The sequence below is a fragment of the Triticum dicoccoides genome, chromosome 1A (assembly GCF_002162155.2).
Source record: "Triticum dicoccoides isolate Atlit2015 ecotype Zavitan chromosome 1A, WEW_v2.0, whole genome shotgun sequence".
In the NCBI taxonomy this organism is placed as follows: Eukaryota; Viridiplantae; Streptophyta; class Magnoliopsida; order Poales; family Poaceae; genus Triticum; species Triticum dicoccoides.
In genome coordinates this window covers 437339615-437352869 of record NC_041380.1, presented here as the reverse complement: position 1 = coordinate 437352869, position 13255 = coordinate 437339615, and the positions used below count along the sequence as shown (strand labels likewise).

Here is a 13255-nt window from a genome sequence, read left to right as displayed (position 1 = left end):
ACAGTACCCATGATGGCAACTGATATTTATTTCTTTTTAAAATTGTTTTGCATCAGCTCATGTACGTCGATTGTCTTGACCTGTCCATCGTGGATTTCACTGGGAAAGGAGGCCCACCGCCTGCGCACAAGTTTGCTGTTTCTGCGTGGACTATCAACGCTGTCAAGGCTGTGCTTGCCGCAGACAAGGCTACTGACACCACATATGAAAAACTGCAGGTTAGTTCTAGTTTCTTTGCCCACACGGCATGCCTACAAATTGACATGAGGCAACCGTCTGTGGGTCATAAGAGCTGACTACCTTTGTTATCCATGGCTATCTGAGTACTGTATCCATGTCTCATTCCACATGGCAACCCTTTTCATTCGTGCTTAAACTTACATTCTCTCTCTTACGTCCTAGCTTTTTTTTCTTTTTTGTTCTTTCCAGCTGATGGCCAAGCATGCTATAGACTACAGCGTGTTTGGGGGGCCTTAAAACTTTGGAAAGTGGATGGACATGTACTCAGCTCCGTCTTGCCCTACCGAGGTAATCAAAAAATCTACATCTATGGTTTGTCGTGGAGTATTTTTTGATGTCGTGCAAGTGATTGCAATACGGTGGTCATTGATGCTTCTTTGTTTCGTGCACAGGCGAGGGCATCTGTTAAGCATCTAATAGGGCAGTTTGCATCTGGAATGACCGGCTTGCTCGGGAAGTTGGTTGAGGGGTGGACGTCCCTCAGTGGCTCTGACAGCGACGCAGTTGCGAGGCAGTTCGCTTCGTTTGTCCGAGAACGTACACACCGGCCAACCGGTTGCCGTGGCTGGTATGACTACAACAGTTCCCAAGAGCCTACTGACACACAAGATGAACTAGATGGAGATGCTGGTCTCAGCAAGGATGACGACCATGTCATGGAGAATGTGCAAGAGAACACCGATGATGATGATCATGCTGAAGTTCACGCAGGTGGTAACAAGGGCAAGGATGCAACAGATGTCCCCCAACCGGAGAAAGTGAAACAACACACGGCTATGAGAGGCGAGGGGGTTTTGCCATCAAAGAGGGGGAGGGCTCTAGAGGGTGTTGGGCAGGGTTCTGCTGGCAAGAGGTCTAGGACCGACCCCGGAGCTGCCAGGAAGAGGTTCGACTTTTATTTTAGTTCTTTTCTTTGTCTATTTTCTTCGAACAGACTCATCGTTTTTTTGCACTTGTTTTTGTCAAGCGCGGCAATGAGTTTGCTATCTGACAATTGCCATCTTTTTTTCCTCCATCTCATACGTGCAGCGAGCCGACAGCTGGTGGACGAGCAGTTACGAAGAAACAGGCGCCAACGCCAACCCGTGTTTCTGCTCGGTTGAACAAAGGCGCCCCCATTGCCGGTGACACCCCTTCCACTAGGTCATCTCCTCGCACGACGACAACCAACACCGGGGATCCTATCGTGTTGCCAGACATGAGGAAGACAGTCAGGAAGTAGGTTTTTTCATCCGCTTTTCATTGACATAGCGCTATACTTTCTTGATTTTCCAATGCATCCATATTAGCTTGTCACATTGTCTTCTGTCATCGCCCCCCACGTGGCAACTGCTGTTCTCCAAATGATTTTCTCCTTCCTTTTTGAGTGTATGGCAACTCCTATTGTTTTTACATGGCAACTGGAATCTAGGCCAAATGGTAACTTTATGTACCTAATGGCAACTACCATCTTTACCGTTGGCTTGTGAGCTCATCCAACACCTAGGTTTGAAATTGCATTCATGGCAGATCAGACATTTTTATCATTCTTCAATTTGGCTAACACGGTAACTGCTGCTGGATGGCAACTGCTAATTATGACACATGGCAACTCACGTTCCCCTTACATGGCAACTGCCAGCTTTTCCACTTGTTTCTCATTTTTTAAGATTTCTACCAAGGAAAACATATTTTTGTTCACTTTTTAATACCTTTTTCGTGTGCTTTTTTTGCAAGGTGAAGAAGACTACTACGCGCGGGGCCAAGCATATCAGTAAGGACCCGCTCGAACGCCTGCATTCAAAGTTGTCAACAGGGGGCAACTCAGATGTACATGAGGCACCAGGCGACAATACTGCTGCTGCACCATTGACCGCTCCCACCAACTCTGATGCAAGTGGCCGACCATCTCTGTCGGCTGTAGATGTGCAGGCTAGAATAACAGGCATCCGTACATCGGGGAGTGACGAGTCGGTATCTGCCAGGACAGCTGAAATATTGCCAACTCTTCTGGCAATGAAGGATGCTGCTGTGAGCCATGCCACCCCATCAGCAAGTGTTGAAGTGGACGCTCCCGAGACGAACCTAAGCAAGGAAGATTCCCGCCCATCTGACACTGATTCCAAGCACGTGCGTGGTGGCACTCCTGTGTCCACGACAGAAGCGGCTGAGGCGGCAGTTCACAAGGATATGCCATCTACAGGTGAGAGTCCTGGCACAACAGCTCCAGCTCCTGTCGGTGCAGATACTGCTAAGGCGACTGTTTTGCGTGCTGGTCTTCCACCTAGGCGTCGTAGCCCCCGCAAGCAACCAACAGACATACCCAACGCACCAGCTGTAGCTAGGAGCAGGAGAGACGAGTCTGGTTATGTTGCTGCGTCTACACTGTTCCCGCCACCTGCCAAAAGCAATGTGATGGAGAAACCGGAAGACTGGAGCACAACTGATGCAAGTGTCAAGCCGGGCACGAGTGACGCAGGTGAAAAACCGGAGCAGACTGCGCCTTTACCCGCAGTGGAAATCCCCAGCATAAATCTGCGCACTTCCAGGCTCCCAGTCAATGTCGGTGTCCCCTACAGCCCAAACAAGAAGATTGTCATGAAAGCTGCGGCTGATACCGCTGACAACACGCCCCGCCCTGCAAATAAGGCCGATCATTCTGTAGCGGCCGATTCATATATGTTTGTCGATCTTTCACCCTTGGATTCTGCCCCGCAAGTCGTTCGTGGTCCGGCCAGTAGGAATGAGAGGAACCCAATGGCCTTTACCCCACCGAGCTTCAGCCTTGGCATCAGTCAAGATCAACCGGTGGTGCAAGATCCTATGCCAGTTGCCCTTGCTTTCCCAGGAGGCATGCCCACAATGATGGCGCAGGCAATGGTCGAGGGCAGGAAGGCTGTCAAGTTCGCAGAGCCGATTGTGCAAGGTACACTTGTCATGTCCTTATGATTTTTCTTGTATACATCTTTGTAGTTTGACTTTTGTCTCAATCATATTTTTTGGGGGTTCTCACTTGTGATGGCAACTGACATGTGATGACATGGCAACTGGATTTGATATACCATGTCACCTACATTTTTTTGCTGCCATGCTGCATTTTGACATTTGGGCAACCACGTGGCAACTGAAGTTGATTCAACATGGCAACTGTAGTTGCTGTCACATGGCAAATATAGTGCATTACACATGGCAACTGGATTTGCCACGCCATGTCGCCTGCATTTTTTGTTTCCATGCTGCATTTTTTCATACGACAATCACATGGCAAATGGAGTTGACACAACATGGCAAATGTAGTTGCTGTGACATGGCAACTATAGTCCAACTAGATGGCAACTACAGTGCAACTACATGGCAATTGTAGTTGCTACGACATGGCCACTGTAGTTGGACAACACATGGCAACTGCCCCACTTTTTCTACCTACATCTCACATCATGCACCCTATCTTCTCACAATCCATCTGTTTTTGATTTTCTAGGTATCCTAACCCACTTTTTTTATCATTGCAGCCACCCCTGAGAAGATTTCACCATCACTTGACGAAGCTTACCGCATGATTGAGGAGGCATCATTGCAGAGGAGGTCCTCACGAGGGCAAGGGCAATCAAGTTCCAACGTGCCTGCAGATACGATATCTGAGGATACCATTAGGAGTGCCACTCCTGGTTCTGTGAGGCAGCAGAGGGTAGTTCACCCACCTCCCGCGGAAGACTACGAGCCCGAATTCAGGGCCACTAAGGAACAGACCCAGCTGTACGATATCGTCAAGCGGTTTGGAAATGCGAGGGCCAGCAACAAGCACATGAAGGAGCTGAAAGCGTAAATGACCACACCCCATAATCTCTCATTTTGCTTTGCTCCTTTTTTACCATTCATCTTCTTCGTACTTTCATGTATTTTTACTTAGTAGGCATGATTATTCCATGTCATATCATTTTCATACAGCTTATGTTTGGACAGAACCAAAGTCATTCAGTGCGGAGGGACGTACGTCGAGCTGGGTGATCTTGCCGAGTCCGTGAGGCCAAACGGTAAAATGTCGACGAATGTAGTTGCATGCGGGATCGACTACATCAACAATCACACCGATGTGTGTGCCGACAGGATAATCATGCATTACAGTGTGACCTGCAAAATATGGGATGGTGACTTCCACCACAAAATCCTGAGGAAGAATTTTGCTCAACACAGTGAATTCAAGCTCACACTGAAGAAATATGTGAGTACTCCTTCCCTGTCTGCAATGTTTTTTCACATGGTGTGGTTTTTTGCCACCATCTGCACTTTGTGTTTATGTGGCAGATGTTTTCATGTGGCAACAGCTGCCATGCACATTGACTTCTTGTTTTTTGCATCCCGTGCAAACTATGTGGCAACTTGATTGTAAAATACACGACACATTTTGTTCATACATGGACGGCAACTTTCTTTCAACTACCCCCACCCATAACCAAACATTCTACGTGATTCTAATTTTTTTGTCCCTCTGCTGTTCTTTATGTGAACTCTGCTTCTCATTTCTTCACTTTTAAATGCAGGTCATGTTCCCCATGTTTCAGGAGCTTGCACCACATGACCCACGCGACACGTGTGGTCACCACTATGCGATCTGTCTTGACCTGAAGAACCAAAGTTTTGAGGTGCTTGATTCAATCCGTTCGGAAGCTGATGCAGACCCTACTACGCATGCCTAATTCTTCATTAACAACCTCAAAGAGACATGGAACCGTCACTATGAACATTCAAAGGTCCAGATCAGGCATTTCCCGACTGAGTATGTGGCGACTGTGAGGCAAGGGAACACGTAATTTCTTCCTTCCTTCATGTGCCATTTACATCAATCCAACCCCTCTTTTGTTGTCACATCTGAATTGAAGTCTATCTTTGTTACGACTGTCCTTTTTGCGTGTTCACCTGACTCTTTTCCTCGTGCAGGACGGACTGTGGCTTTCAAGCGCTGGAATACTTTGCAAAGTGGGAAGGCAGAATTGTCCCCCCTATCACAGCTGCAACGGTCATTGAGCTCCGGAAAATCTACACATGGAACTGGTTGACGAATGAAGATTTCAACAAGCAGTCCGTAGCACACGAGTTCGTGGAGTAAGCTGTCAAGAAAGTCATCAAGAAGTACAAGTGATCACATGGTGTTACACACCGGACGCATACCTTACATTCTGTTGCCGAGGAATGTAAGGTACTATCTCTTTGTTTCTCGTTGAAAACTATGTTTGTGTGCTATGTTATGACTGCAACCCCGCGTAGCCTAACTATGTAGTGGTGGTGTGTGAGTGACATTTGAATAGTTTCTGTAATATATGTGTGGACATGAACCTATTTTAGGCGTTACAGCAGATATGTTTTTATGTTTGTCATTATTACAATGGTTTCATCATTTCTAGCACTGGTTTGCTGTTTCGAATGCGTCTATGATGTTTTAAAAAAGATGGCAAATGTAGTTCATCAGACATGGGTAGTGAAAGTCATCGTCGTTTTTCATTTTGGCTGTTTTGCTTCTTCTTTTTCATCGCTAACTGCACCGGCTAGCATGGGTAGGTTGATCATGTAGCCACAACCTTTGCTGCGGTTTATGCACGTTACGATTTTTCCAACTTGTTTCCATACATTTGCACACAACACACTATGTGTCTCTAAACCGCGTCGTATTGTCATGGAAATATATGCCATGCAGAGTCATTACAAATATCATGGTATATTTTCAGTACAGCTAACATGGCAGATACAGTACAACCAACATGGCAGATCCAGCATAATTAACATGGCAGATACAGAACAACTAACATGGCAGATCCAGTACAACTAAAATGGCAGATCCAGTACAACTAGCATGGCATATTTACTATAAAATAGCATGTCATATTTAGTATAAAATAGCATGGCTATTTAGTATAAAATAGCATGGCAGACCAACTACACATAACATGTCAGATTAACTACACATAACATGGCAGATTAAGTACCCATAACATGGCAACTGCATTTATCCATTCAATGAATTTTCCTTCCACTTCTGATGCCCCTCAAGAGTCATTCTCCCATTTTTTTTTAAAAAAATTCTCATCATATAGGGTACAAAACAAACTGTCCACAAGGACCATGTCACATCGCCCCAATTTTTGCTCATGGATTGCCCGCCCCTTTCTTCGTTTTCTTGTGTTTTGCTTGGATCTCCAATCCCGACTTGTACCTTATCTCTCTTGGACGACCCTTTGTGATAGAACGGGGTGGGTTCCTGACCTGGGTCTGTGTGCTTGCTGTTCCAGATCCTATCTCCGAGTTTTCAGATGATGGCCCCGTGGATGAAGGCACACTTGATGTGTGAGGGAACCGGTGTAAGGCTTCCTCAACTTTCCTTTTCTTGATCTCATCAAGCTCTCTTTTCAGTGCCTTCCTATGTTTTTCTGCGACTCTCGCTGTCTCATCACTCTTGCACGCTTCATCAATTAGCTTAGCATAGTTCTTTGTCAGCACAACGTGCCTCACGGCTTCCATGGTTGACTCAGGTCTCTCGTCATGCACAGCCAGAACTGCGTGTGTTGTCTGCGGCGCCAACGCATCGTCAGCGTCCCAAGTCCATCGCCGCCTTATGAAATGGCGGGGCATCCGTGTCACAGCGTTCATGTCCATTACTTTTAGTATGTGACATCACACAATGTCGTCCCGTTCGAACTTGCAGCATTGGCAGTAGTACTCGCCTTCGCCTATCGAGGCTTTGACGAAGTAGTTCCTTCCTTTGTCCGGGTCTTCAGGTTCTGAATCTGACATGCCCAAAATATAACACACCTTGAACGTATGTTCATCCACTTGGAAAGCCGTGAACATGCTGGCACGCTTTATTTCTTCCTGGAATCTGCAAGTTTTGTGTGTTTTTTGTTAAACTATTGTGCGCACTTTTCTTGTGCCACCTTATGTTGTCATGGAAATAGAAATACATTTTGTTTGAAGATGGCAAACATAGTTCATTGAACATGGCAAATATAGTACGTTGAACATGGCAAATGCAGTACACTAGACATGGCAAATGCAGTACACTAGACATGGCAACTATAGTACATTTTCAACTGGACATCGTCATTTTTCCACACCAACATTCCCCAATGGAAGCACATTGCATAAAACATGGCAACTGCCATTTTATTTAAACATGGCATCTACAGTTGAGTAAACATGTCAATTGCATTTCAACAAACATGGCAGATGCATTTTATTAAACATGGCAACTGTGTTTCTGCATATGTGTCGCCAATATAACATTTTTTCTAGTTGACATTGGCATTTGCATGCCAACATGCCCCAATGAAAGCACAGTGCATTAAATATGGCAACTGAACTTCATTCAACAAGGAAAATGCACCCGAGCAAGCATGGCAAAACAGAATTTTCATTGAACATGGCATCATGCAGCTGAGTAAGCATGGCAAACAGTATTTCATTAAACATGGCAACTGCATTGCACTCTATAAGGCACCTACTGACTTGGTGCTTTTTCTGCAAATAAGACTGTAACGCAACTGACTTACTTGTTAAAGATCTTATTGGTGTATATCTTGCTCATTTGCCTCTCTATCGGTAAATACGTTAGCAATTTTGGCTGCTTTAGTGTTGTGGTCGCTTCTTGCTGTAGCTCAGATCCCAGAATTTTTTGTTGCAAAGCTGTGTACTGCTTGGCAAACTGTAGCAATGAGTTGCCAGGGCTGACGTACCGCTTCAAAACAGCATTGAACCCCTCGCTGTGCTGCGTAGTCTGTAGAAAGGGGAAGAAGCACTACATGAAGTAGGCCGGCACCCAGTACATTCGCTTCTCCCACAGGCTAACAAGAGTCTCGTTGTCTTGGACTTGATGTGTTTCAGTCATGGCCATCCAGCTCCTTTCAAACTCCTCCACCGTCAAGCTGTGGTCCACGCACAGCTCGAATGCCTTGTGCAGCTCTGGACGGTTAGCAAAGAACGGTCCTAACGTCTCCTCAGCCTTCTTTATAATGTGCCACCTGCAGTGCCTGTGCACTGCCAACGGAAAGACCTCCTCTATGCCTGCACGCATGCTGAAATCTTGGTCTGTTATTATGTTCATCGGAGCAAGTCCATCCATGCACTTCAAGAAGGTCTTGAACAGCCAAACGTACCCATCCGTGTCTTTGTTCCGGACGAGCCCGCAGCCGAACTGCAATGACTGATTGTGGTTATTTATTCCTATGAACGGAGCACATGGCATCTTGTACATATTGGTGAGGTACGTCGCGTCGAATAAAATGCAATCTTGGAAATGTTTGTAGACTCTCCTTGCAGCACCATCCACCCAATACATGTTCCTGACACGGTCCTCATCGTCCAACCTTATCATGTAGAAGAAATCTGGATCTTCCTTCGTTTTTTCATCAAAGTAGGCCATTGTGGCCTCTATGTCTGCCAACTTGCTCTCTCTACGTACTTGGCCTGTAGGTTTGTGACATCAGCTGGTATGTACGACATGCTACTCAGAGTCCCCTTTTTGCCGTGGATGAGAGATAGTATATGTACCATTCTTGATGGACCGACGTTACAATCATGTAGCAGCTTTACGAATTGCCTTTCGACGGGGGTGAAACCTCTGTGGGCGGTCAGAAATTTTACCAGGTCGAACTTCTTTATGAGTTGGTGGTTGTGCTCGTCAAAATATTCATTGACCACCCACTGTGCTCCATCTACGTTTATCTTACACCCGACAGGGCACTCAGTCTTGAGAATGATACCTCTCTTTCATTCCGGAACGACAGGCGCAACACCTTTCCCCTTCTTGTTCCTCCGTGCCTTGTGGCACCTCATCTCACCTCTGCTGTACTCGTTATTTTTCTTAATTTTCCTATGGTACTCAGTGTTGACCGCAAATCCATGGAACTTTGCATATGTCTGGTAGTATTCCTTTGCTTGTTCGAACGATTCAAATCTCTGCCCAATGTACGGTGGCTGAGGTACCACGATCTCTGATTGCCCACCATCTTCATCCCCTTGTGCGTCGTCGTCAGTTTCATCATTCACTTCGGTATCGGCGGTAGTTCCATCTAATTGAGTGTTGCCAGTGCTTGTGTTCAAAGGGGTGCTTGTCGGCATTGCTGGAATGATTGCCATTCCCGACTCTGACTCGAAATTGTTTGTGGCATGATTGTCTGCTGGCTGGTGGAACGCGTCTTCCGTGCGCTCAGAGCTCCCCGCCGTAGATGTCCCCGCGCCGCTGTTCAGTGTAGTTGTAGGCCCTGTAATAGAAAAAATAGGTACGGGAGTAAGACTTTTGTTTGGATAACATGTGTATCGCAATGGATCACACCATCTTCGAGCGATTTGGCATGACATCATTTCAAACAGCAAGCCGCGAGTCTGCGCGTGGACATGTATGGCAGCTGTAGCTGTCCAGTCATGGCAGCTACTGTTCAACAAACATGGCAACTAATTGTTTTGTTTACAAATAACTACAAATAACAAATGTAGCGTTGTTTTTTGTGGTTTAGATTTTTTCCTTACCTTGTTGTGCTGCATTTGACCATCTTGTGTGGTCTGTGACACCATAATGACGTGCTCCACCTGCAATTTGTGAAGCTTGCCATGAGACGTTTGCCGGGTTACCACCAGCGTAATAACCTGTAAGCATAGTAGTGGTTGGTCAATTCATGGAAAATGCAGTTTTGTGCTAGCACGGCAACTGCAGTTGCCCCTGATGTGGCAACTGCAGTTTTACTGGCATGGCAACTGTAGTTGCGTCGGTATGGCAACCGCAGTTGTTCCTGTATGGCAACTGCAGTTGCCATGGCATGACAAATGTAGTTGCACTGGCATGGCAACTGCAGTTGTTCCTCCATGGCAACTACAGGTGTCCAGGGATGGCAACAACAGTTGTCCAGGGATGAGAAGTGTAGTTTTCAATTCATGGCAACTATAGATGTCCAGTCATGGCAATTGTAGTTGTCAACTATGCTCCTTCTGCTAATTGAGCATCCGCAACTTCACTTTTTTTATGGACTCACATGTGTATGACGTCGATGGCAGGTACATGGGTGCTGCCTGATGCCACGTGCTGCATGAAGGCTCTGCATTTTCACCCGTGATAACTTGTGAGTCCTTTTGCCAGTTATTTTGCATGTTCATTTTTCATGTCCACATCAGTATGTGCTCTTTTTTCGTTTTGCATTACCTTGATTAGATATACTAGCTAGTTGAAGTTGGCTGCCCGTACATTTGTCAGTGTTAGCGCCTTGTGACTGAACTTGCCACGGGGGCCCCCTATGAGTGTTTTGGTCATAAGAACCTGCGAAAAAATGACAGTGTATGACATAAGTAGAATGTCATCTTCATCGTTGCGAAGATGGCAACTGTTCTCTTCTTTTGTTATCACGCATCATACCTACGCCTGCATACTGTTCTAGTAGTGGCAGCAACGGCCCTGCAGAGATGAGTTGACTGTACTCTGATGCATCCCAAGGGGGCGTTTCTGGCCTTTGAGAACCCCAAGCATCAGCGCCATCTTCGTGATTCATTCTTTCCGTGTCTCGCTTCTTTCCGATGTGTTCTCAATCACTGCACGAACAAGAAGGCATCAACAATCCACAAGAATTGCATTCTTCTGCTGCTTGCACATAGAAGATAGGGATGGCAAGCAACAGGTCAAAATAGGCGGCAGCTACTGACAACGAAAGGTGGCAACTGTCGTTATACACAAGTGGCAATTAATTTTTCCCACCCCCTTCATTCCAAAAATTGTCCTTCATGCCCTTTTTTAGGGATTCCTACTCATCCATTTCATATCCAACTACTTGTGTCAATTAAACTATGAACTTAAGTTAATGTCAAACGTAGTACATGGCAGATCTGGTGTACTCTGCCTGACAATTTGCGAATATACACTGAACCATGCAGTGTTCTACCCCTATAGCATGGACCCAGTACAAGATCGAGAGATTTTCAGCCTTAAGGATGAGAAGGATGAGATCGGGAGATTTCACCTGGTTTTAGATGATCGTCTCTGGAGGGCTGGGTTGGAGTGGGGGGCTGGGGGTGGGGAGGGTTGGGTTGTGGTTTGCGGTGGGAGCGTCCTACGGATCTGCCCTGGTTGCCATGGCAACCAGAGATGGTCGGCGACGGAGGTCGGGGTTCGAGAGGTGGGGGACGATGGCGGCAGACGAGAGAGGGGATGGATTGGAGGTCGGGAACGGCTAGGTCGTGCGGGCAGCGGGTCGTCTGACCCGGACGGGGCAGTGCGGGCAGGGTTGCCACACACCGGACGTGCGGGCCGTGCTTTTGTGCGCGCGGACGTGGTTGTGCGGGCCGGTTCCCGTCCATTGCCACACGAGGCGTGCGGGCGGGTTTCCGTCCATACCACACGTGTAGCAGTTACTCGGACCCTTATTTTTTGAGCGCTTTTCTTGAGACATTACTGCCTCGTTATTCTTTCTAAAAAATTACTATACTGGTAATATGGAGTACATCTGTTTCAAAAAACAAATGGTAATACACACACTGGATCGTGAGGATCGATCTAGTTATGCATACACATTGGTATACACCTGGACGAGAAACAACGATAAATATTCTTCGTGGAGGGATTGACTCTAATTTATGGAATTAGAGCATAATTCTGAACCATGAACCCAGGAATGGGAAGAGCGCGATGAGCAAGCGCATCGGCAGGGGCGCCTGCCTGTACCTTGCAGCTGCAGCTCCTCTGCTTCTTCTCCTTCTAGTTGCAGGTGGTCTACTCGTTCCCACTGCACCGCCAGCGGTAGCAGTATCCACCGGCGACGCTCCTGCACTCCACCTGCTGCTGCGGCGGCGGTCGTCGCCTTCTTCCAGCTCGTCCCATCCCCCAAAACTGATACTACCACTTTCACTTCTAGTTGCTGTGCCGGTGGTACCGTTAATATCACCTGGTTCTGCCGTTGGATGTGAATCTGCAGACTCCTGTTGCTGCTGCTGGTACCTGCTGCTAGTAGTGCTGCTGTCTCCTCTGTACGTCGATGAGGAGTTGCTTCTATACTGTTCTTCAGCTTCCCAGCCGCCGCTGCCGTAATCGGAATAATAATAACCATCGTCGTCATATTCTTCTTCGTCACGGCGGCGCCGCCCAAATGAACCAATCTTGGAAATGGCGAAGGAGAGAACGGACTGGGCGAGCGGGATGGCCATGGCCATGAGGAAAGCCTGTGGCCGCGTTGTCACCAGCATGGAAGCCAGCAGCACCGGGAGCACATACCCGTACACCCTGAAGACCTGCCGCCAGAGAATACTACTCCAGTTGCAGTTACCACACACATGACACATCTGAGTAAATTACCGCGAGGAAATCTGAGCATGAGCAAGTACCTTGGTAAACCATGGCTCGTCGAACATCTCCCTTGCAGAACCAAACGAGCCCTCGCTCCCGAATTCCTCCTCCTCCTCCTCCTCCACGTCGAATTGGTCGTCGGACCACCACCTCCTACTACTAGTCCTGTTACCGTCTCTGGTGTCGGGGCCGGGATTCTCGGCGTTGGAGGAGAACCAGCTGCTGCTTCTGCTGCTGGACGAGGGGGAGCGCCGGCTGCTGCGGCACCCATGGGAATTCAATTTGCGGGGCCCGGCTTTGGATGCAGGTGCCGCCGTTACTCCGGCGACTCGTCCCAGCCGTGGGAGCTGCAGCACCATCGACGACGGCCGCATTTCATCTCTACCCACTATACTCGGCAGCGGACGTGGGATGGGTGGGTGGCGGAAGAATAAGCCACGACGACACGAGAGATGTGGATAACCCGCTCGGTTTCTTTTCCGGTGGTGGAGCGCTTGATGGTTGCTCGCATTTTTTTTTAGAGAAAAAGGCCAAGGCCTGACTTTATAGATAAAGCCACCACGCAGCGTCATGGATACCACAGGTTTACAGGAAATCATAACCACACAGAGGAGTTAAGGGAAACCTAAGCAAGCATGATACAGGCAACTGCCATACACAGCGCGCAGGCCGGGAGGAGAAAGACCAAATGTCCGCAAACGACAGCACCAAATTATACGGCAGGGT

The 13255-nt window shown here is 47.5% G+C and overlaps 1 protein-coding gene across 1 annotated transcript; it reads right to left on the bottom strand.

The window, feature by feature from the left end:
• Positions 1-11652: 11652 nt before the first annotated feature.
• Positions 11653-13011, bottom strand: LOC119277412. The gene is made up of 2 exons (XM_037558691.1): positions 12568-13011; positions 11653-12474 (listed from the first exon to the last, which is right to left on the bottom strand). Exons 1-2 carry the CDS (start codon positions 12901-12903, stop codon positions 11830-11832), a joined length of 981 nt encoding a protein of 326 aa, XP_037414588.1. The 5' UTR covers positions 12904-13011; the 3' UTR covers positions 11653-11829.
• Positions 13012-13255: the final 244 nt, after the last annotated feature.

Bases quoted from the DNA above. Each gene is read 5' to 3' on its own strand.
- LOC119277412 (XM_037558691.1), bottom strand. From the start codon at position 12,903: ATGCGGCCGTCGTCGATGGTGCTGCAGCTCCCACGGCTGGGACGAGTC. The intron at 12,475-12,567 runs GTACTTGCTCAT...CTCTGGCGGCAG, and splicing joins ACGAGCCATGGTTTACCAAG to GTCTTCAGGGTGTACGGGTA.